The sequence below is a fragment of the Anoplopoma fimbria genome, chromosome 15 (genome assembly GCF_027596085.1).
Source record: "Anoplopoma fimbria isolate UVic2021 breed Golden Eagle Sablefish chromosome 15, Afim_UVic_2022, whole genome shotgun sequence".
NCBI classification, from domain to species: domain Eukaryota; kingdom Metazoa; phylum Chordata; class Actinopteri; order Perciformes; family Anoplopomatidae; genus Anoplopoma; species Anoplopoma fimbria.
In genome coordinates this window covers 12,121,415-12,146,774 of record NC_072463.1, presented here as the reverse complement: position 1 = coordinate 12,146,774, position 25,360 = coordinate 12,121,415, and the positions used below count along the sequence as shown (strand labels likewise).

At 40.3% G+C, this 25,360-nt stretch overlaps 1 protein-coding gene across 1 annotated transcript; it reads left to right on the top strand.

Moving 5' to 3' along the window:
• Positions 1 to 1,038: 1,038 nt before the first annotated feature.
• Positions 1,039 to 25,360, top strand: LOC129103313 (disheveled-associated activator of morphogenesis 1-like). Its single transcript, XM_054613721.1, is given in 27 exon segments — positions 1,039 to 1,081; positions 6,552 to 6,768; positions 6,875 to 6,964; positions 7,258 to 7,329; positions 7,812 to 7,906; positions 8,023 to 8,242; positions 9,966 to 10,079; positions 10,461 to 10,571; positions 11,904 to 12,007; positions 12,180 to 12,246; positions 12,813 to 12,930; positions 13,021 to 13,159; positions 14,287 to 14,345; positions 15,620 to 15,807; positions 15,934 to 16,051; positions 16,054 to 16,211; positions 17,809 to 17,916; positions 18,088 to 18,185; positions 19,148 to 19,232; positions 19,534 to 19,640; positions 21,333 to 21,421; positions 21,611 to 21,779; positions 22,535 to 22,642; positions 23,463 to 23,523; positions 23,636 to 23,770; positions 24,432 to 24,602; positions 24,814 to 25,360. Coding segments are annotated over 26 exon segments (3,189 nt in total). The 5' UTR covers positions 1,039 to 1,081; positions 6,552 to 6,582; the 3' UTR covers positions 25,033 to 25,360.

The window sequence follows — 25,360 nt, the reverse complement described above, 5'->3', positions numbered from 1 at the left end:
AGATCATATCTTTTGGCACTCTATAGTCATGGAGACGGTGATGTTGTCACCGTGTGACCTCAGCTCTAAAAATAGAGCAGAACATGAGATTCATGGGCTTTAACTGGAGCCACACAATAGTGACACTTGGATGGGAGATGTTCAAAGCTGTCTGACGAGGTTCTGATTCAAACATACTTAAGAAAAGATTCTAATCATGTTGTCTTGTTATCAGACATGATGAAATGATTACCACAGACACTGTCCCACCTCTCTCTCACACACACACACACACACACACACACACACACACACAACACACACACACACACACACACACACACTGCAGTGGGTGAGGTCTGGGCGTGACTGCCTCCATCAGGAATGCAGTAGTGTGTGTTTTGAAACTCTTCCACATACTGTACACTCTCACCGAGGCAGATCTGTCAGTTTCTCTGTGCATTCTGTCTGACGGAAGGACAGATAAACACTGATCAACTGACAGAGACAAAGTAAGAGGAAGAACACAGAGACGAGAGCAGGTGCTGTCTGGATAGATGAAGCGAATGAAAGAGGATTTGTATTTATTTTTTTGAGACACCTGCTGGTTTCTGCTAAACTTTTGAGGAAATCCCTGTCTGAACCGGCTCTTAGTGACGTCTCTGTCTTGTGGATTTTGTGTTTACGCACTTTTTAATTTAACAAACTTTTTTTGATTACGATAGCAGGCTCTCTTTGTACATTCCACACAAGCTCTACTCCAGCTCTACTGAAAGTGCCACTGGCAGATTTAAGATTCAGATTTGTACCTTTGTTTATTTTTGGTTAAATCTGTGTCTTTGGAGTCAAAGCTTAACTTCAGCATCGCCCTCAGTCTTACATTCTATTTCTCTGGATTACGTAAAACACTTCTACAAAATCTAAGTGTTTCTTCAGTGCTAACCATCCTTCAACGTTGGAATGACATTGGGGTTAGAGCTGGGCTGATAGCAGAGTGAGGGATCTCGGCTACAGATGTTCATCTGACACCTGACCGTTGCTACGCACACTGCTGGAGCTCAACATGGAAGCTCACCGCATCGCATAGGAGAGGATCAGAGAGGTAAGAGACCCAGGACGATCCGCACACTTTGTGTACAGCAGGGGTCATCGATCCTTAAGATACGAAGCGCTAAAATGTTTACCATATCAGCATTAAGATTAACGCTTATTTGAATTATGAAGCTACATCAAAACGGATCTGTAAATGTATTCCGTTCATATGGGCAACGTTCAGAGCAACATTTTTTAAAAACATTTTACTCCTATAATCAGGACATTATAGTTACACATGATAGCACTATACAAGAAGGCTGGCCTCCTTACTACTAACCTTCCACCAAATGTGTTCATCAGCAAGAAGGCAATGAGTCTGCTAAATTACTGTAATGTAATGTAATGTAATGAGTACTAACCAATCAGAGGCGGAGGAGAGCGGGTCTTCGCGGAATGCGGCTAATAAAAAATTATAATAAATCAAACTAATGTAAATAACAGGCCGCACAACTGCCAATGGCTGTGAAAGAGGTACGCATATGAGAGGAAACGTCAACTCTTCCAAAAATATTTTTGAACAAACTCGCACTTGCGTGCTAGCGTGCCATTGATTAAGAACACCATATTGTGGACAGCAGAGGTACTGCCAAAAGGGTCGGTTTAAATTTAAAAATAAATTTTTTGGTCAATTACAAGGTTAGTTATTTTCATATCTAAATGTGCTCAAGAATACACATTGTTAAAAAATGTCAAATTGAAATGCATAATTTCAACGAGCCGTTGTTTGAACATCTCCACGGCAGCGCGACACATCATAAGGTAGACAAACGTGTTTTCACTGTTAGCTAGCTAACGTTCCTCCGGATGCAGTGACACAAAATAGATAATTATTTTATGTGGGAGAAATATGACCCTGAATACATTAAAACTAGATAAAAAATGTCAGGCAGTGATATGTGAGGGTATGCAGAATATATATTTTGATCATTACAGCCGACAGAAAATTTATGTTTAATGGAAAGGAGGACATTTTTTAACAATCAATAGTGGGCCTTAAGTTACAAAATGTTGAGAACCTCCCTCATTTTTTTTGGGGGGGGGTTCCTTTAATCCAAGATTTGTAGTTTTTCTACCTCAAAACCACATTTTCTGAACTCCAGCACTGGTTAGTACCATCTCCGCCATTTTAGTAACATAACCCATGCATTTATATATGATCTACATTCACCCATCCATCCAGTGATTTATTTCACAACCCTCTTTAGTTACCTTACTGGCACCCCACAGATTTAACATACCGCAATATGTGGAATACGTTATACCATAATCATTTGATATGGTATAACAGAATATCAGTGTTATTGTCTTCAGTTTTGTTCCTATAAGCCATATATTTGTGTATTGTTTTTATAGATGTATATCTTTGTAGGAGCCAGTGAGCCACATACAGGTTGGGGAAGTCGGGCTTGTCTTTGTTGGTTGCGCCCATTTAATTAGATTTGACGCCAAAAAGAGAAGTACAGAGCGATATAGGACAATAGACCTGGTTAGAGAGGAGCTCACCAGGAGACAGACGGCTTCTGTTTCCTGCTGGATGAGGACATGTTTGCAGCCCCATCAACACAACACAACAAGCTCTTATCAAACATTTACTGACTGAATCGTCCTTGAGCGAGACAGTGACTCTCCCACCAGCCAGGGGGCTGCTGTTCTTTCATGGACACTGACCTCTGACCTCCCCCTTGTTAGAGAACACTTTCCCTGAAGGGTTCGATGACGTATTGATTAAACCCGTCGAACTCAGGCTGATTGGTATATCAATCTATATCCGACATAACCATACTTGCACAGCGCTGATTGTTATTGGAAGTCCTGCAGCAACCATTGATACGCTAGAACACATTTACGTAACTGAGGCAAGGACACTGACTCTGTCAACTATTAACATGCATGGATGAAAGTCGTCCAGGTTCCAGTACTTTTATTTGCTGGTGTATTTATTGTTTCTGCGGCGACGTCAGCCAGTCAGTGACTCTATCTGTCCAGCAATGATTGATAATACAGTATTTCTTATGTTGCTCACTGTGAGTATTCCTGACCTTTTCTATTAACAGTCACAGGCAAAACACTCTACTGTAGTGATATCCAGTGGTGAAATGCAACTAAGTACATTCACTCATGTTGCTGTAGTTAAGTACATTTTTTTACGTTCTTGTACATGAATATATTCCCATTGATGACGCTTTATACATCCTGTACACAGTCAACTTACTAGCTTTTTTTCTGAGCTTTCAGCCACAGCTCAGGACCAGCTGTTACCGTTAGACTGAAGGTCACGTGATGACAAGTAGACGTGTTTAAAGCTAGGGTTGGTGATCTGCTTCATAAACACTATTGATATGTTTGTTGAAATTCTCATTACATCCCGACAGCAATCAATAGATCCAATGCTGTGACCAACAAAACATTTTTTTGCTGTATCTTGATAGCTGTGAGTGCTAACAATAACCAAGTTCGTTGTTTACGTTGATCCTTTGGGGGAGTGGCTTTGGAAGGAGGCCTGAAGGGACGAGCTCTCAGTGTTGTCTTGGCGACTCTCTCGCTATGGATTTAGCAACGTTTGGAGCTAATGCTGCTAGCTAGTTTCATAGGAAAAGAGATGACAACACTGGGCGTTTTTTTAAGTTTGGATCATTTTCAAAATGTAGCGTACTCTTGTTTTTTTCTCAACGACCCGCCGTTAATGACAACCTAGAAAACTTCCATCTGTTTTTTGTTGTGAAGCTCTGCAACTTTTGGTTCAGTCTCACTGCTATCTACAAACTAGTTTAATGTGTTTTCACTTTTAAAAAAAAGTGAAAAGTAGCAGTAGCAAGCATCAGACAGACACAGTTAGAGACTAGCTGGTGAACAAAGTAAAGCAACTTGCTACAAAAGAGAGATATATTTTCCCCCAGGGGCTGGCGGAAAAACAAACCTACTAACTTTTATTCATCATGTGGACACAAACACGACCCCGTATGGATGTCAGTGGTGCTTGTTTGCTTAAAAAAAATAGCATGATCGACTTTATATTACCAAAATATGTGGTATGACTTTGGCTTGTGATGAGCTTTGCCCCCAATTGGCCAGCAAAAAAAGTTACATTTTGTACATTGCACAACTTTTACTTGCAATAGATGATTATTTTTTAATGGTTTTGTCTGAATACTTTACTTACTACAGTTATATGTATAGTGTATTTTCAAAATAAACTTCTGTGTTCACAGGAAACATAGTTTCCTCTCCCGACATTCATACAATGTATTTTTAAATAAACTTCGATCATGGGATTACTTTGTTTTTTAAGTTTACCTACATAACAAATGTACTCAGTTAGATTTAGGAATAGATCATGGTTCAGGTTAAAGTATATATGGTACATAAAATAAGTAAGTTTTAACTGCCATAAGTGACGTAACAAAACTGCTTTAAAATAAGTCTACATTGACTTGAAGGACATGAATAGCGGTCTCCTTTTTGAAAGTCCTGTGTTTGTTTGACCCATCCAACCTCCCCTACCACCCACCCTTTACTGAGTACCTCGCTCTTACTACATCAGTCATCTAATGGGTTAACATTGGAGTTAGTTGAAAACCTGATGCATCCGTTTAAGACTCTAATGCTGAGGGGCGTGACAAAGCGTCAGTAACCAATGAAAACCAATGTAGAAATAAATGATTAACATATTATTAAATATTGATATACACGTTTTTTCAGATTCACTCCATTGTATGAGTTGGGTTTTAGTGTTTCGTAAGTAAAGCTACATTTCCACAGACTATCTAACCATCAGAGCTCTGTGTTACTGACGGGATCCTGCAGAGACCATTTCTCTTTCTCTTTTTTGTGTGTGAATTTTGTCATGATATTTTTCATTCAAAAGCGTTACAAAACTCCAGGCTTGAATCAGGTTAAGCATCACTTTTCTCTGGGACTTGGCTGTGTTCCATCAGTATACAATTATTCCTAGAGATGAGGGTGTGTCTCTGCCTGCCCTGTCTATCAAGTCATCATGCTTCACATAACTGCCCTGCCGCTCCTACACCTCCTGTCCTGCCGCTCCTACACCTCCTGTCAGCCCGGTCGGCCCTCAACATCGCAGTCAACTTTCACTTAGTGACAGAGCAGCAGTTCATTAACCATCATTCCCAGTCTAAACCAGATTGGAATCAGTGACAAGAGCAGAGACACACAGCCACCTCATACATCCAGGATGGATCTAGATGAGTGATGATGGTGACGAAGGTTACTTTACTGAGTAGTAAGTTCAGTATAGTGTGTTGTGCGCTTATAGCTGGTCCAGGCAGGTTGATGAGTCATGATTACTGCATTTAATCACTCATAAAGGTGTGCTGTACTTAAAAAGAGAATTGCTTCATTGTTATTTTAGTTGTGTAAGTTTGTACATCAAGGTCTTTGCTCATTTTCTAAAAAAAACATTTCAACACCTGATGTAAAAAATATGCACAAATTTCCCCACCCCCCTTTTGGCGGCCACAGTTTTCAACCATCTGGAGGCTGAAATGGCAGGGCGGTCAAGTGTGTGGGTGTGAAGGTGTGTGTTTGTGTTCAAACCGTTTTCTCTCGTAGACTCATGTTAGTGGCATCATTGCACTCAGCAGGTTTTTTTTCCTTTTTCATTGTGGGTTAGCCTTGCCCCTAACAGTTAAGCCACATATTCTTTCATAACTCATGAGTCATTTCTTGTAAACACTTGAATGTATCCACGCATAGATAATTACGCGTATGTAGTTGCTGCTAACTATTAGCTATGTTTTTGGGAATAAAAAGGTTGTATGAATCAGACTATGAATGATGTATGAATAAACTACTGTGTAAAAACCTTCAGGAAATAGATAGGAATGAGAGTGTAAAGTTTGGTGTATGTAAGATTTCTGTCTCAGAGTCTGAGAAAAAATGGCCTTTAAAGATGTGTATTGTGAAATGACATATATTTTGCAAGACACTACAGGTGAATAGTGTATTTTTTTAACTAATGGATATAACCACAAAACTTCTCCAGTTGATAAGATACATTCAAAATACTTGTGTTTGTATTACAAGTTTTCTGTAAGTTTATGTAAAAATGTGCAAACAAGGCATAATCCTATGCTTGCTCTAAGTGGCTTTAGCAGAAATCTACAGACACAAAGTAGTTAAATTAACACCTAAAAGTGTATTTAAGATGTGTTATTTATATTAGTCTTAAAGAAAAGATGTTATGGAAGCAAAATAAACCAAAAATCTCAAAATGGACCAGTGAAAGAAAAAAAACAATGTCTTGTCTGTAGTACCGTAGAAGAACATGCGTACAAATTAAATATCCAACTAAAATATCTATATCTATATCTAACTTTATGAACTAAGTTCTAGTCTAGTCTAGAAATGCAGTCTGTCCTGATGGCGGTGCCAGACACTGGTCCAGGTGAAGTGCCATCCAGCAGTCATCACACTCTATTAACGTTTGATTTGTACTTTTTGTTCTCCCTCTTTAGTCAGTACTTCTGGTGAGGTCCCGCTGTAACCATGGTGTCCCGGGTGAAGCAGCCCGAGGGGCGTGGCCTGTCCTCTCTGTTTTCTTGTTGCTTCAAAGGGAGTGACCAACCAGAGATCACCCACTGCCAAGACAACACCAACACCATGGCTGTGCTGGAGCCCAACCTGCCCATGCCCCCCCTCCAAGAGCTGGACTCCATGTTCACTGAGCTGGTGGTGAGTTAGTGTTCCTATTCTGGGTGCCTTCAAACATCCATATTTATTCAGCAGCTCTCTTCTTATGTTCATCTCCCTCTCCATCCTTTTCTCTCTTCTATGGCAGGATGAACTGGACCTCACAGAGCAGCACAGAGCGGCTATGTTTTCTTTGCCAGCAGAGAAAAAATGGCAGCTCTTCTGTAGTAAGAAACTGGTAAGGAACTATAAGCACAACTGCCAACTTACCTGTATTGGTAGTTTATGTATTGTGAGCTCAATAGTAGCTGCTTTCCTTGGACAAGGATTGCTAGCGTTAAAGTTCTGTTATACTCCAAATCAGACGGGTTTACAAGGACAGCTGCAGATACACGTGGTTGTTCTGTTCTTACAGTCCATTTTGGAGGACATGCACAGTAGATCGCTACGCTAGCACTGTTAGTGGCGTAGCTGCCGGGTGGACCATCCATGTCCCTTACCTGTGTGTCTGTATGTGTGTCTGTATTGCAGGAGGCAGAGGAGAATAAAGGAGCAACCAGATGGCCCGAGTATTATATTGACCAGCTCAGGTCCATGGCTGCTGTGAGTAACATTACATTTTTCTTTTAGGCTTTTGCCTTTGTTTGTGACATAAAGGCAATATTTACACTTAAACACATGGATAATTGTAATCAGACGCAAAATAGGGCCAATTTCCTTTATAGAATGTGAAAATATCGATATATTTTTTTATTTTGTCTCCATCCTTTGTGTTTCAACAAGGACACCGCAGATGACAATGTACATCAAACCTATGTCATTAGAATAATTTGATGCATTGGCTTTAAAATGGATTATTTTTCTTGATAGATATTGTTGTACATATAATGATTTATATTTTCCTTTGTATAATAATGTTATTTCAAATGCCAGTGCAGTTATTTGTAACTTAATATCAGCTAATAACACAGAGTGCAACGATCTTATACTATAATCCAAAAATGTATAATTCTTTCCATTATGGCCTCTGAGTGAGTATATGACCTGTAGTGAGGCATTATTTCTTCTGACCCCTCTTTTCCCAGAGGAAGACTCTACTGGGACCGGAGGATGAGGAAGAGCAGGGAAGACATAAAATAATAGATGGTCTTAAGACAGCGCTGAGGACACAGCCAATGAGGTGCAACTTTAGTTCTAACGCACGGTTTTCTGAAAATGCAGTGATTTCTCAAATACTTCATTTCCTGACCCAGAGAACAACCTTCACCCTGTGCCGTTCTGATCCATCTCCACCAGGTTTGTGACACGATTCATTGACCTGGATGGCCTGTCTTGCATCCTGAATTTCCTCAAGTCGATGGACTACGAGACCACCAACTCTCAGGTCCACACCTCTCTGATCGGCTGCATCAAAGCTCTGATGAACAACTCGCAGGGCAGAGCTCATGTGCTGGGTCACTGTGAGAGCATTAATATCATCGCACAGAGTCTCACCACCGAGAGCATCAAAACCAAGGTACACATGGTGCATTCAATACCCCGTTACGACAAAGAACAACCAGGATATTAGAAATGTTTACAATAGTTTCAAGGCACAGATCTGAGAGCACAGTGGCCCACACACTTCTTAAACAGAAGAGGTTTGGACCAACCAGGACTCCTCCTCCGGCTAGTAAATTGGGCATTTGTCAGTGACCCATCCATCCGTGTCCTCTTTGAGTCTTTACAAGCCGTTTCCTGACCCAGAGCTCAGAGTTCTCTTGTGAGGATGAAAAACTCATGATCTCAGTTAGGGTTAGGGTTAAGAATTTGCCAACAAGAGACTCAAAACATCTGCAGGGAGATTCAAAACCACCCCAAAGACACACAGCTTGTGCACAAAAAGCAAAAAGATGCAAATTGACCAGAAAGAGAAGCAAAAAGACCAGAAAGACACCTAAAATGACTATAGAGAAATGCAAAAAGACCAGTAAGACAGACCAAAGTAACACAAAGACACTCTGAATGACTACAGAGAGACATAATAAGACCAAAGAGAGATGCAAAAAGACCATAAAGAGCCCCATACGACCAAAGAGACGTAAAGTCACATAAAGACTACAAAGAAAGACTATAAAACCACAAAGAGAGGCAGAAACACCAGAAAGAGACATTAAAGGCTACAAAGAGATGCTGAATGATTACAAAGAGACACAATACAACCACAAAGAGACACTGATCAAGACACAAATACATACAAAAAAACAAAATATGTACAAAGTTGTGATTATGCATGCGAAATGAATAAATGCAAAATAGACTATATTTTTCCTCCTTCACATGGCTGTTTGCCGAACATAGATTCTGATGGTTGAAACATTGCCTCATTAAACTTTTGGGAGCTTTCTGTTTTTTCTTGAGCAGCCCGCCTCTCTTTATCCTTTGTAGGCTGCTGTTTTGTTAAGTTTTGTTTTGTGATACATGGAGGGTCACATAAAAAGTCAGAACCAGGGTCTGAGAACAGGTGGCTGTAGCCTACTATGAAGCAAATGACGGAAATCCAAAAAAAGATAATAAAACTACACAACAATGTTGAAGAATTGTTGCGTAAGTAACGAAATCACTACAATCAAAAGGAACACATTTTGTAATTGGCCCGTTCTTTAAAAATGACATGGAGAATGCGGTTGATCTTGTTAATCAGGTGGGCAAGTAGGAAGAAACCACATACTGTTAATGATCAGTTTACCCCAAAGACCAGACAAAGAGGCAGGTGTGCCCTTCTCTGAGGATCACACTAGTGAAGACGGTAAGAGAGACATGTGACCACTAATGAAGGTGACTAGGGAGAAGCCGCAGCGGCACGTTTTTAGTGGTCTTCTGGTTTTGTTGACCGTGATCAGAACTTTGCCCCCGGATTTGACGACCAGATCCTATACACAGTTTAAAAGAAATAACTCTTTAAGGTCTGCACGGGCGTTTGGTGGCTAGAAGCAAGAGGGACCCTGGATCGATTCCAGAGATAGACTGCCCTTCTGTGCAGAGTTTGCATGTTCTCCCTGGAGGTTCTCTCAGGGTTCTCGGGCTCCCTCTCACAGTCCACCAAAATTCCGCTTAGGTTAAATGATGACTCTAAATTGCTCTAAACCTGCGATAGTCTGGAGACCTGTCCAGGTGTACCCTGCTTTTGCCCTACAGCTGGGATCGGTTCACCAAAATCACCATGTTCCAGTGACATGATCTTCTTCCTCTCCCTACAGGTTGCAGTGTTAGAGATCCTTGGCGCGGTGTGTTTGGTGCCAGGAGGCCACAAGAAAGTGCTAGAAGCCATGCTGCACTACCAGACATTTGCTTCGGAGAGAACTCGCTTTCAGGTCTGCTTCTGTCTCGTCTGTGTTGTGCTTCCCTTAATCTTCTGCTTGAGACCACGGAGATCTTAACACAGTAACCCAAGACTTAACACGTCTTGAGGCATCATCTCCAGGCTTTGCTCGTCTTATTTATTTATTAAATGCCATCACTTTAAATTGGTCAGCAATTATAATAATGGGGAACATTCATATTCATGTATAAGATTGTGACAGAAAGAAATCAGCATCATTCTATTTGAGTCCACAAAGCAGCATATCCACAGATATATCAAATGTGTTTCAATATCAAATTACAATTTACAGCGATTTCTCATTTTGAGGCGGTCAAAAGAAGAATGAGCGTGTTTTATAATGGTATAACATTTGTTTATCCTTTGCGGGCAGACCCTGCTGACAGACTTGGATAGATCCACAGGCCGCTACAGAGATGAAGTGAACCTGAAGACAGCCGTCATGTCCTTCATCAACGCCGTGCTGAGCCAGGGAGCAGGAGAGGTGAAGGGCCATCTCCCTCTGTTTGGAAATACCATCAGTTCATGGTGTCAAATGTCTTAGGGGACTTGGGTTTGTGATGTAGCACGATACAATAAGATGTACGTCTAGGTGTGACCACTTTTCTGACAGATGGGGGGGGAATCAAGAAAGATAATAAATGTAAAAGGAGGCTTGATTTTGTTTTCAAAAATGAATATGTAACGTAGAAACACAAAGATAGTGTGAACTATCCTGCAGGGGGGAGGCTTTCTTTAGCCTCCAGGGCCAAAGATGACGCTCTCTATGAGGGTCATACTGTACATATACTACTATTATAACTTAAACAGGCCCTATTATGCTATTTTCCGGGTGCATATTTGTATCTCAAGTTACAGTTACAACATGTTTACATGCGTTAATGATCATAATCCACCTTGTTTTTCTCATCCTGGCTGTCCTACAGCACCTCTTCTCACCCTCTCTCTGAAATGCTCCATTGTAGCGATTGCTCCTCCCTTCAGAAAGCAAAGTCTGCTCTGATTGGTCAGCTAGCCCGCTCTGTTGTGATTGGTCAACGTTTCACATTTCAAAAAACTCTCCTTCCAGAGAATGACAAATGAACAACAGTTCCCAATGGGATTCAAACCTATCCACCTGGGTGTGAGACTGCTGTCTAAACCACTACACCATGGTAGATGTAAGGATTGGCTCCGTCTCTCTATTTTGTTGTTTGAGGGCGGACCAAACTATCCAGAGAGTTTTACGTGACTTCCGTAACATTAAGACCTCATAAAGTTACGGAAGTGAAGGAGAGAATTCAATGGCGCCGTTTCAGGCAGCTCAGGAGCAGTGTTTCTGAGGGGGAGGGTAACTCCTTTTAGGCGTGGATTCAGGTTTTACACTCAACGGACCGTTTACATGTAAAAAAAATATATATAACACACTAAAGAAGGAAAAAGTGGAAAAGCATAATAGGGCCACTTTAACTGCTAATTGGCTCAGATATCGCCTTCTCTAGTTTACAGTTGGAGTCCAGGTTTCCTTTGTCGAAGGGTTTGCTCCAGTCCCCTCTTAATGAATGCTCTCTTCTGGTTTATTGACTTAGTACTGTTTATTTGAGTGACATCCCCTTTGTATATATTTGCCTTTTTAGTTGGTTTGATATTCTGTCTGAACTCTCTTTATGCTTTTTCAACCTGTCCTATCTTTACATAATAGTCTACCAAGAACATGAATACAATAGTAACATTTTAGGATTACAGGATATGCTGATGACATTATTGTCTCCTCCCTGCTTGTGAATTAACTCAGCATGGCAACCTCTTGTGTGTGCATGTGGTTTTTTTTTTTCAGACCAGTCTGGAGTTCCGCATCCATTTGCGCTATGAGTTTCTGATGTTGGGCATTCAGCCAGTTATTGACAAACTATACTCCAATGACAACGCCACCCTGAACAGGTAGCTACGTTAGCTGCACCAACAGATGCTAGCATTTTGAAACGTCAATACTGTGTTAATGAACTAACAAACAGGAAGCAGACCATGGGGGAACATATTTGTTTTGTATAAAGACTTACTTTAATTTTAAATTCCTTTCTGAGTTCAGTTGTCACGTGTATGTTGTTTCCAGACATCTGGACTTCTTTGAGATGTTGAGGAATGAAGATGAGCTTCAGATGTCCAAACGTTTTGATGCTGTAAGTCCATTTTAATACCTTTAAGGTTTCTTTATATAAGATCCTGTAACCAGCTGAGATCCAAGATCTTTAAGGGGGAATCAGAGAACATGTATTTTGATTTTTAACAAAAAAAAACATTTGTTCTGATAAACCACAACTTTAAGTGGAATTTAATGGAGTCTTGGAAATCTAAATAACACATTAAAACATTGCAAGTTTTACAATTATACCCTGCACTTTTTTACTATCGTTCTTCTGTGAGTTTATTTGTTTTTTACAACATTGATTTTGTTTTACTCTCTGTTTTTATTTATAACTCTTGGCTTTTAGTTAAGTTTGTTCTCTTTGTGTTTTAAACATGATCTGTTTTATTGTTAAACACTTTGTAACATCGTTTTGAAAGGTGCTATATACATAAAGTTTATAATCATTATTATTATAGCTAAGAAGAAGTGTATTCCAGTGTTCCCTCAGATTAAAACGCACTTGTACAAGCTAATCTCCAGCATAACATTTCATTTTAATGTCAATAAAACTTGAAAGTCAGGTGTGTAAAGCCTGCTGATGAATGTCTTCTGCCTCAGGTCCACATAGACACTAAAAGTGCCAGCCAGATGTTTGAGCTGATCAAGAAGAAACTGAACCACACTGAAGCTTACCCTCACCTCCTGTCTGCCCTGCATCACTGTCTCATGATGCCATGTAAGACTGGCTGTCTGCCTGCGATTCACTTATTTACTTTTTTATTCATTTGAATCTCCATGAAATGATCCATGATCTGTCTGTCTGCAGTTAAGCTGAGCAGTTCCACTCTTCAATACTGGGTGCTGTTGGATCGGATAATTCAGCAGCTGGTTCTACAGACGGACAAAGGGGAAGACCCCGATGTCGCTCCACTGGAGGAATTCAACGTCAAAAAGATTGTACGCATGTAAGTTTCCTGGGGTTTCTCACTTTGGGGCACGAGCATTAGCGCTGCAAACTCTACCGTTTTTTGTAACGATGACGGATGACATTCAAACAGCACCAGTGATCTAATGCTCTCTGAGTGGAGAACAAACAGTTTATACCATATTTCACAATCAGCCAAGACTTTTAAAGGTTGCTCAATGATCTAAGTGGTAATCCTTATAGTTATAATGGTAATCCCACAAAATCTTATGTTGTGTCATGTTTTGGCAACTGATTTGAATAATTAACCATAAACATACAGACATCCAGCAAAATTCACCTTTTGCTGAGGATGTGGTGAAGTCAAATAAATTCATGAATAAACAAAATTTTATTTACAGAAAAACATTGTTTAGTAATTTTCATAAAATGTTACAAAAGAAGTGAGTGTATCTAACATATGTGTAAGTGTAAAATGAAGCAACACATTCTCATTGCAACTTGTAAAATACAGCATCTTAGTCAGTGTCCCTATGCTTCAAACGGAGTCCCCTCGCTATATGCCTACACTGTCTTTTCAAAATAAAACGACCATTTTCACAGGAAACAACTTAGGTTCAGGAAAATATTCTGGTTTGGGTTTGAATAAGTAAGTTTGTTACAGAGTGGAGTAAGACATAGTAACGTTATGTAACGTTACATAATGTAGGTAACGTTACTTAACGCAATGTCAAGAAACTTGAAATAAGGCAACGTTGACTTTTGGTTTCACAAGGGACATGGATACAGGTCTCCTGAGGGATAGTAATAAGTCATGTGTTTGGACAAAACTAAAAAAAAGAATTGTTTGCCTGTGACTATTCCATTTTTTTTTTTACATAATTTACAATAATTTTTATGGTGCTATATTTATAAGTAATTATATCAATAACTTTTGATAGCTACATTTTAAGTCTATTATGTTGTGTGTAGTAATGTGTAGTAGTAGTAGTAGTAGTAGTAGTAGTAGTAGTAGTAGTAGTAGTAGATGCAAATCATGTTTGGAAAACTAAATTGTATGTGTGTGTGTGTGTGTGTGTGTGTGTGTGTGTGTGTGTGTGTGTGTGTGTGTGTGTGTGTGTGTGTGTGTGTGTGTGTGTGTGTGTGTGTGTGTGTGTGTGTCTATAGGCTCGTCAAGGAGAGCGAGGTCAAACAATGGAAAGAACAAGCTGATAAAATGAGAAAAGGTAAACACACACACACATATATAAATGTGACACAGAAGATTAGAACTTTGCATCCTGTTTACCACACCAAAGTGGAAATGGGGCTTGGCTGGACTAGTCAATTGGATTAAAATATTTTGTCTTTCATAAATACTGCAAGTTACAAAAGAATAATCTTGAAAAGACAATAATCTCTGCGTTGGTATCACTTTACATTACAGATAAGGTAACAATTCAGTAATAGAGAGGGAATAAATAAGTAATATTATGTAATTAGTAAGTAATAACAAGGTAGCTTGGTATTAACATTGGTAACTTCAGGGTAATATAGACTGAAACAGGGTAATAAGGTGACACACATTTAAAGATGGCAAACACCATTTAGTGATACAGTAAATTGCAAACAATACTCTGGTTGCATAATTTTTGATTTGATAACACTTATGCTAATGCTAATGCTAATAATGAGGTAGTATAGTTTGATATTTTCCCAATATTATGGCCTACTATCAGCACAATACCTGCTAAATCACATGGAAATGATGTAAATTAAAAATTGGTAATTATCATATTATTATATTTCAATTCATCCTCCCTTATGTTCCAAACATTCCCTTTAGTTTAAGGTGATACTGTACAAATGATAGGTTTAATGCTGTGACTTTTTACCTGGAAACACTGGTGGTAGTTTCTAATAAATCAGTGCGCCAAAATGCTAAACTAGCTGTTTTTATTGGATTTCATGGTAATATTAGATCAAACAATCAAAGAGGCACACAAGATGGCCTGCTATCTTTAAATGTGTGTCCCCATTATGACTCGGTTCCATCAATTTCAGTCTAATATTACACACATATACCTACTGCCGATATCAGGCTATAACCTGGTTATTGCGTTGGTAATACCATATTTTTGACCAATTCTTATTTTTATTATCAAACTATAAGCACTCTATTACTGTGTCATTTCCGCGCTGTAATGTTAAGTGCTCCCCATTTATCTTTTGTGTTTTAATTAAGTAACCAAACAACAGACCATTCTTTCAGTTTTGCATGTTGCTGGCTTGATCAGCTTGCTTCGAATACAATGCTAAAGAGTATATGCTAATTTCACTATGTATTCAACAAAACCATCTGACCTGCAAAGTTGGCTCATCAGAGTACAAGCACATCAGGCTAACAGCCGTGTTAATTAAGTGAAGGTGCAGCACGAACGGCCGTACCCGTCGATCGAATCAACAGCATTCCGCAGAATGAACAACATCCTGTCTCTGTCTCACCTTCCCTTCTCTCCAGATCATCAGAACTTGCAGCAGCGTTTTGAAAAGAAAGAGAGGGAGTGCGAGGCCAAGAACAAGGAGAAGGAGGACATGATGGCGATGCTGAACAAGCTGAAAGAGAAGCTGGAGCGAGAGAGCAACGACCACAAGCAAGCTCAGCTGCAAGTGGGAGAGCTGTCTGCTCGGCTGCAGCAGCTCAGCTCTGTATGTAACAACACCAGATAGAAATGTCACTGATCACTTTCTCACAGTTTCCGTCAGATCCCGTTGTCACGGTGATTGTGTCTTGGTCATCTGTTCATGATGGATACAATTCTGTTGTGTTGTTAGACGTCCAGTGTTCCAGGAGGTCCTCCTGTGTCTTCTGGTAGTGTAGTCCCTCCTGGTCCCGTCTCAGCCGGCCCCTCTCCTCCTCCTCCTCCTCCTCCTCCTCCTCCTCCTCCTCCTCCCCGCCACCTCTTCCTCCAGGAGGCCCTCCAGCCTTTGGCATGGCTCCACCGGCCCCGCCTCCTCCCCCCGGAGCACCACTAGTAGCTGTCCAGAAGAAGAAGAATATTCCCCAGCCATCCAACCCTCTGAAGTCCTTCAACTGGAACAAACTGCCAGAGGTACACTTATATTGGTACTAATGTTAATGCATCCACACCTCCTACTGTTACTGTCGGTACTGCTATTATATTATACTGCCACACATGCTGCATTTACTTCTTCAGTACAACATATTCTAACTCCCGTCTCTCAAATCCTGCCGCTTGGTCAGCGGCTGTACGCTTTAAACGTCGGTTTTGCAGGTTTATATGGTTTTAGGTCACTACGCAACAAAGCACTTGATAAGGTTCAGGAAAAGATTTTGGTCTGGGTCTTTTTTTGGGTCTTTTTTTAAAGTTAATTAAATAGCCTGCATTTGTTACGTAAATGCTGTTCGTTATCAACGTAGATAACGTATCATAGTTAAGGTAAAGTAAGTCAACATGGACTCAAACGCCGGTCTCCTGGGTGAAAGTCCTGTGCTTGTTTGATCCATAGACTAACAAGTCACTTCCCCTGACTGTCAAATACTGATGTGGATGTGTTTACACTGGAGTTAGTTGAAAGTCTTGTGCGTCTCACATAACGATAAAGGGTGCCAGTCTAAATACTGATGTATCTTCTTCCTGTGTACCATAGAGCACCATTACTACACATCAGTGAGCCACGCAGTTGCACTGGGTGACATGTCCCTTCATTACCATTAACTCACACACTAGTTTATTGGGACTCAATCCCATACACACCGTACTGCTGCCACAAATACTCCCTAGAGCACTGAAGGTTGATTAATCCAAAATAGTCCCCAACAAATACACTATTTCCACCTGTTTTTAGTAACTACAGTGACAAGCTGTTTGAGGAACCATTTTATAACTTGACTAGGTGGAATTCTACTGTATGGCTGGAGCATGTACGGTTAGTTGTGGCCAAAGTGTTACACAGATAGCCATTGGTAAGAGTAGAATGTGAATTCCTGGATTTTAAATGTTCATCCGCAGCTGTCTGCAGTGTTACCTTCAATATTTGTGTCCCAAAGTAGCATATCACATGATGTCTTTAAATGACTATTTCACCTACAAAATGAGCATTTGTATATCAGTCAGTCAACCTGTGTTACCTTGAATTCTTGAGAAAACTTTATTTTTTCTCTCATGTCTGCATGGTGAACGGAGAAACTTAAAAACGCAGTAAATCCTTGATGAATTAAAATAAATTGCATCATCCTAGTCTCCTTTTTATCCGGTCATAGGCTCACTACTTACAATCCCATGCATTTTCGCTTTAACTTTATTATCATTAACACTTTGGACTCACATGGACGAGCAGTGCGTCTGCGCAAGCGTGCCTTTCTGGCCCTGTTTTGCTGCACTACAGCCATAAATGAAAAAATGATATATTTCTGAGCGTCTTCAGAGAGAACCAATAGGCTTGGAGCTGAGAGCCATAGAGGGCGGTCAGACTGTATTTAAGAGACAGACTGACACATTGTGGGTTTGGCTGTTTTCATTTGTTGCATATATTGACAGTAAGAAAAAATCTAGAATAACATCTGATCCTCTTATTAGCGAATCACAAACAACAGCTGACGGTCTTCTTTTCGAGTAAACAGCTTAAGCTAACTGGACCCTGAGAAAGAACACTATTGACACACACATACATCATTGTTTGTTTCAGAACAAGACAGAAGGAACTATATGGAAGGAGATCGATGATGTCAAGGTGTTTAAAGTTCTGGATCTAGAGGAGCTGCAGAGAACCTTCTCAGCTTACCAGAAACCACAGGTACAGTCTTTTATTTTTGTTGATGTCGTAGTTCTGTTTATGTTTTACAACAGTTATCCAAAGATACCAATATTGTCATAATTTATTGTCAAGTTCCCAGTTTTATTACAGATTGTATTTTAGATTGTGCTGCATTTTGTTGCATTCTAACACTTTTCTGTCCGTCAGCAGAAGGAGACGGGGGATGAGCAGGCTGTTGTTAAGAAAGTCAAGGAGCTGTCAGTGATCGATGGTCGCCGAGCACAGAACTGTAACATTCTGCTGTCACGGTCAGTGAGTGTGTGTGTCTGTGTGTGTGTGTGTGTGTGTGTGTGTGTGTGTGTGTGTGTGTGTGTGTGTGTGTGTGTGTGTGTCTGTGTGAGGGAATGGATGAATGAATGAATGAAGCCCTGTAGGCTGTCAGTAAATGGATGTTATACATTAACTCTGTATGTTGCTGTTAGCAACACTGTCGGCTGAAGTCATCAGCACTCATGTGAGTGTGTTTCCTTCTGCTGCCGTGCAGCATAAAAGAAGTGTAACACACTTGTTAGTGAGCGCTGAAGACTTCGTCCGCCAAATCTGTGATTTGATTTCAACACATTGTGACAGGGTAATGGGGGGGACAACATTTTATGTTGAGCTTGTTATTTCTTTTAATTCTTCAAAGAATCACAATGTTTTCGGATTGTATATGAGCAGATGTCATAATCATAGAGGTTCAGTTCTAGTGTCATTCATGATACTTCCAGTTGGAAGAGTGTGAAAACAAATTCTGAAGATCGATTTTCTAAGTCTGTTCTAAACAGTTTCTCTCCTGTGTCCATAACTTCAGAACAGGTGGAAAAAAAAGGTTTTGCCAAGATAATTCTTCTAAGTTGCTTTTCTTTGCCTCTGTGAAAACGAGTTTCTTTTTTTTATCAGGATCATTTTTCTAATTGTTGTTGTAATACTCATTTTAGCCACAAGAGGCTGAAATCACCACTACTGCATGTTCTCTATAGCAGAACAAGGTTTTAACTGACATAACTTGCTAACACGCAACATGTGTTTTTAGAGTGCATGGAGGAATAACATTTTTTGAGGCACCTGTTTTCACAAATGAAAGCAAAAGTCTTCTCTGAAACAGCCTCAATAAAAGAAATGTGCATGTTAAATTTACCCACAGGAAAGTGTAACACATTTATTTAGGGACTCATTTGAATTAAAAACCCCCGTTTAAAAAAAAGTAACATAAATGTACGTGTCACAGGCTGAGGCTGACCAATGCGGAGATCCGCCATGCCGTCCTGACCATGGATGAACAGGAGGACTTACCTAAAGACATGCTGGAGCAGGTGCCAAACATATATACAAGCTTTTGTACTGATGTATTATAATATACATATATTAATATTTTAAAATAAAACTACATGTACCATGTTTTAAGCAGCAGATTGATGTGTGTTTCTAATGGAAACATTCTTATTTATTTAGGGCTCATGGGTGTCTGATGAATAAATACATAAAGAACTTATCAAATGAACTGCACATTTTGATACTGTGTGTGTGTGTGTGTGTGTGTGTGTGTGTGTGTGTGTGTGTGTGTGTGTGTGTGTGTGTGTGTGTGTGTGTGTGTGTGTTATTGTGTTTGTGAAGCTTCTGAAGTTTGTTCCTGAGAAGAGCGACATGGAGCTGTTGGGAGAACACAAACACGAGCTGGAACGCATGGCCAAAGCAGACCGCTTCCTGTATGACATGAGCAGGTACACACACACACACACACACACACACACACACACACACACACACACACACACACACACACACACACACACACACACACACACACACACACACACACACACACACACACACACAGCTACACAGCCTGTATATGTCTTCCAGGAGAGACTGCCTGAAAAATGCCCTCGAGTGTGGCCGTTAGGAACAGCTATAACTTACACTATAACTAGTTCTGTTCTGTCAGAGCATGACCCAACCTTAGAGTATTGGTCCAGAGCTGTTTGTAATAGCAGCACTGCTGAACAGAGGTCAAAGGTCACAGTGTCAGTATTAGGGCCGGGCTGTAATTTCACAAAATTCACCCTGGGTTGGCTGTCTTTTTTTTGTATACGTGCTATTCATTCACCCCTTTTATTCTCAAGTGAGCAGGAATGCTTCATGTTATAACCAATAAGACACTTTCATGCATAATTTGCATATCAACATTTAACTACTGCCTCATTCATTTGGCTCTGGTTGGGCTCGTACAGATTCTACGATACATTTTCAGAATGAATTATTTACAACAAAAAACAAAAAACTCATCAAAGTTTCTACTAAACTATCACACACATAGCGAATACTGTCAATTCTCACAGACCGACCAATCGTATATTAGCACAGTAATCACAAGTGTTCGTCTCTCTTGTGGATGAGAACGACGGACAGATGTGGAACCTCCAGCAGTTTTTGTGGGAAAGAACTCGGCCAGGGTTTGGCCAGGAAAGTGTGAGATTTTCTGGCCACCTCAAGTTGGATATTTAAAATATTTTTCCATTTGATATGGAAAACTACATGCTCATTCAGCACAGCAGCACTGTCGGTGGCAGCTAAGATAACGATGTGAGGCTCCCTTATCAGCAACGTACTTCTCTTGGGGCCGCTACGTCAACGGCGTCGCAACTAATGTCCCGGTTCGGATCTCCAATCCATGAGCTATGGCTCCGTTGTTCTCCCGCTCCTTGTTCTGTTTTGAAACCATCATTTCCAATAGTAGCACATTACATTACATTACATTACAGTCATTTAGCAGACGCTTTTATCCAAAGCGACTTACAGGAAGTGTATTCAACATAGGTATTCAAGAGAACTACTAGTCACCAGAAGTCATAAGTGCATCTCCTTTCTTAAACAAGCATCTTAAAGCATAAACCAGAGCAAAAGTATAGTGCAGAGGCAAATTACTACGAAAACAATAATTGCAACAGACTAATACGAATATAATAAGTCCTACGAAACAAATTCCTCGCCATCAGTAGCCGTCGAGTACGATATATTTCCAGACCCTGCAATGCGATACATCGTGTTACCGTGACAGTGAGCTCATATAAACAAACTTATTCATAGTAACAATGAGACAACAGCGCCACCATGAGGCCTAACAGGAAAACACACTAGAAAAACAATGCCTTCTTTTTTATGTAATCATTATTGACATTGTTGAAAGCAGCTTTACATTGTTACAGTTGGAGGAGTACCAGGGATTTTAATTTGAAAGTCCCAGGGGATTTACATCAGGTGATATATATATATAATATAAAGGCTTAATTATTATTATTATTATTATTATTATTATTAATTATTATTAATTATTATTATAAGCTATTTTTCCCCCTCCTCCTGCTGGAACAGTTACCAGTGACGATGTTTGTCTAATTTGTGTCCTACACCAGCATCAACCACTATCAACAGAGAATCCACTCTCTCTACTTCAAGAAAAAGTTTGCTGAAAGAGTGGCCGACGTCAAACCTAAAATCAATGGTAGGCTACTCCCAAAGAGTATTTATATTGATTTGAACCTACATGTCACTAATATTCGTTTTTAAATTCTGTTTTGTAAGATGTTTTTAAAGAAATCAGATGTTAAATTATGGATTTGAAATGCTGTGTGGGGACATACGTATATATATATATATTTATGATATTCCCTCCTGCTCTCTGTGGTCTCAGCTCTGAGTCTCGCGTCCAGGGAGATGGTGCAGAGCGGGACCCTGCGACAGCTCCTGGAGGTGGTCCTGGCCTTTGGGAACTACATGAACAAAGGACAACGGGGGAACGCCTACGGATTTAAAGTGGCCAGCCTCAACAAGATAGCTGACACCAAGTCCAGCACTGACAAGTACAGTTCACAGCAGGGCTTTGTACATCGCAGGCCTTATAATCTGTGTATAATGGTGCTTTTTAACACCAATCATAACACATTATGAAGCATTCTATGATGACTTACAAGGTCAAGTATAATAACATTTCATAAATGCTGGTCACTCAATGACACAGGGATCATAGTGTTTTTTGAATTACCATAGTTGTAATAAATTCTAATCATGTTATAATGCATTATAATGTGGTCGTTGGACACTTTAAGTCAAGTGATGATTTTTGTGATGCATGGGGAAATATGGCAAGCTGGTTATATGTCCCTGTAAAAAAAAGAAAGAAAATCAAGATCAAAACATAAAACGTTGTAAAATTAATTAATTTGTTTAACAGGTCATAACAGAAATTGAGTACAGTAATTTGACACACCTCTACTGTTTCCCCAAAACAAACTCACTCTGGTGAGTCTTGTGATACTTGACCTTATAAGTCATTATAAAGTGCTTTATAATGTTTATCAAAGCCTTATGCAGATTTATGAGTGATTATATCTATATTCATACAGTGCTATAAGCAGAACAAAACACACTGTATGTTTGTATTAAATTATTAACATTGGCGTCATAAATAGCGTCGCTAAGATTTGTTAATGTTATCTGTGCTTTTCCTACTATGACAACAAAAATGTCTGCGGTAATACATGTTTTCCTCTAAAAGCTGCTGAGGAGTGACAAACTATTGACCGCTGAATGAACAGAATGTGTTGTGTGTTTGTAGAAATGTCACTCTGCTCCACTACATGATCACTGTACTGGAAAAGAAGTACCCGAAGGTGGTGACTTTCAGTGAGGAGCTGCAAAATGTGCCAGAGGCTGCCAAAGTCAAGTAAGAACTGACTGGAACACACGCATTGTCTATTGAAATAAAATTTAAAGGGCCAGTGTGCATCATTTTGGGTGATCTAAGAATGGTTTTGTTTTTGTCAGCTTAGAATGAGTCATTTATATCTACATAGGGAGCTGGTCCTCTTCACAGAGTCCACAGATGCCATGTTTCTACAGTAGCCCAGAACGGACACACTAAACACTGGCTCTAGCGGGAGACTTTCATGTTTAACGTTACCTGAAGGCCATCTTAGTTCTCGGACACTTCTTGTTTCTTCACTGCTGTAACGTGAGACGCAGAGTTCAAAACCGAGGTAGGGTCAGCCGCCATCTGACTTCAGTTGCTCCTATAATGGAGTTATGACGGTAATTATGGCCTTTAAGCGGTTTTGCACTCAGCGGCTCACATTAGGAGAGGAAACGAAGAAAGTGAGCGAAGGGATGTTCAGTTGGTTGCAATCGAAAAAACCCACCCTAGATGTCACCAAATCCTACACACTGTCCCTTTAAATCAATTGTTTAGTTGTATTTATAAAACTAGAAACAGGCTATTAAACTATCTCACCTTTTAAACTAAGAATACAAGCACTATCCAGCAACACTGGGCTGCAAGCAAACCTGGCAACCTCACTGTGACAACAAGACTTATGGAAGCTATACCTGACTGTTGACACCCCAAGAAATAGTTCCAAGTTCCGACTCCACCTCGGACCACAAACATAAAAAAAGCAAAAAAAGTTAAATTCATGATGTGTAATGCAGCTGTCATGTTACTCATCATCTCCCCCCTCTTCTCTGCACCTCTTTCACCGTCCCTCCAGTATGGCAGCGTTGGAGAAGGATATCGGCAATCTGAGATCTGGCCTAAAGAGTGTTGAGGCGGTGAGTGAGCTCAGGGATTTTAAAAGCCCAACAGCCTGTATATCCATTGAAGCAAAAGACACGTCAAAATATTAACATGATTATCAGTCTGTGCGTGTTCCACCATCTCCAGGAGCTGCAGTACCAGCGGGGTCAATCCCCTCAGGATCCTGCGGATAAGTTTGTCCCCGTGGTCAGTCAGTTCGTCACCGTGGCCTCCTTCAGCTTCTCAGAGGTAGAGGAGTCGCTCAGCGAGGCCAAAGAAGTGGTGAGTGTAACAGACGATTGTTATTCAGATTCATTTTGTCCTGTTTCCTGCCTCTGCCTTCAAAGACTTTGAGCATTATCGTAACGCTGAAGGAATTTTGCACACCAAGTTTGTATGTGTTTTTTTAAAACAGGCATCCGATAAATGTCATCCAGGAAATCCGATGCTTTTTATTATTCTATTTGTTGCAATACGAAACAAAACTGAATTTATTATGTGGGTTCCAAACAGGGCTAATGGATGGATGACATTAGCAAGAAGCGTTTTAGCTGTCTAGAGGACAATCACTACCGTCTAGTCTTTCCTACATTCTTTGTTTTGGTACCATGCAAGATTCCAAGCTGTTCTGTGATCACCTGCAACAATCTGATTTACTTTGTTTTTCATAAAGTTTCTTAGTCCTGGGAGACAAATTAACCATTTAAACCAGCTTATCAGATGCCGTTTTGGATTAATTCGTTTTCATTTACGGTGACTCTGAGCGGTCAAACAACACTGAAAAATGAACACTGAAAAGAGCATTTGGAGTCAGTGTGTAGACGTGATTGACACAACGGAAGACAAATACGAACTTGGTGTACAAAGGCCTGAGGCAGTCTCTGACAAGAGTACATCAACCGACCGAATGAACACCTTCCACCATCATGTCTCCTGTTAAAAGTTTGTAAAGGCACTGAGACGCTTTGGAGAGGATTCGTCCAGCCTGCAGCCGGATATGTTCTTTGGGATCTTCGACACCTTCTTAGCAGCTTTCTCAGAGGCTCAACAGGACAACGAAAGGATGGCCCAACGCAAGGAGGAGGAGGAGAGGCGGGCACTTGTGGAGGCACAGGTAAGAAAATTACTATCAGAGAGAGAGATGTAGTGAGTTTTGATATGATGGAAAAAATATTTGAATTGTCCTTTACAATAGTGGTTAGATACATTTAAAGTCGCTGATCTTTCCCTGTGCCCATATGCTGATGATCACCTGTATTCCTGGATAAACTTACAGTGTGTCCATCCGTCCTCTCCTGTCCTGACCTCTTTCTCCTCTTGTCCAGCTGAAGCAGGAACGGGAGCAGAAGACGAAGAAGGCCAGAGCGAACGAGGAAGAGGGGGGCGGTGAGTTCGATGACTTGGTGTCCGCTCTGCGCTCCGGGGAGGTGTTTGAAATGGACCTGTCCAAAATGAACCGTAGAAAACAGCGGAGACACAACTTCTTCAACGACAGTCGGGAGAGACCCGTGACAGAACTGAGGCAGCAGGAGGACTCGGTTTGACATCTGAATGTGTGGTGTCTCTGGCACAGACAGTTACACTCTGTAACAATGTATCTTATGTAACATAATGAATGTATCTGAATGTATGGACCTGAAGCAAAAGCAGTCTAATAATTATATCTTTGTATATTTGCCCAAGTTTGCACAGCTCTGGTTCGTGAGTTCCATTAGCATCGTTACGTAAGAAACTCTGTCTGATCATCCTCTAAAAGGTTCACTGATCAAAAACTGATCAAAAATTCATACCAATTTTAAAAAATGGATGATTAAGTAACTATCAACTGTTTCCTTTCTGTCTTTTCAAGTCTTACTCCATCCTTTTTTTTAA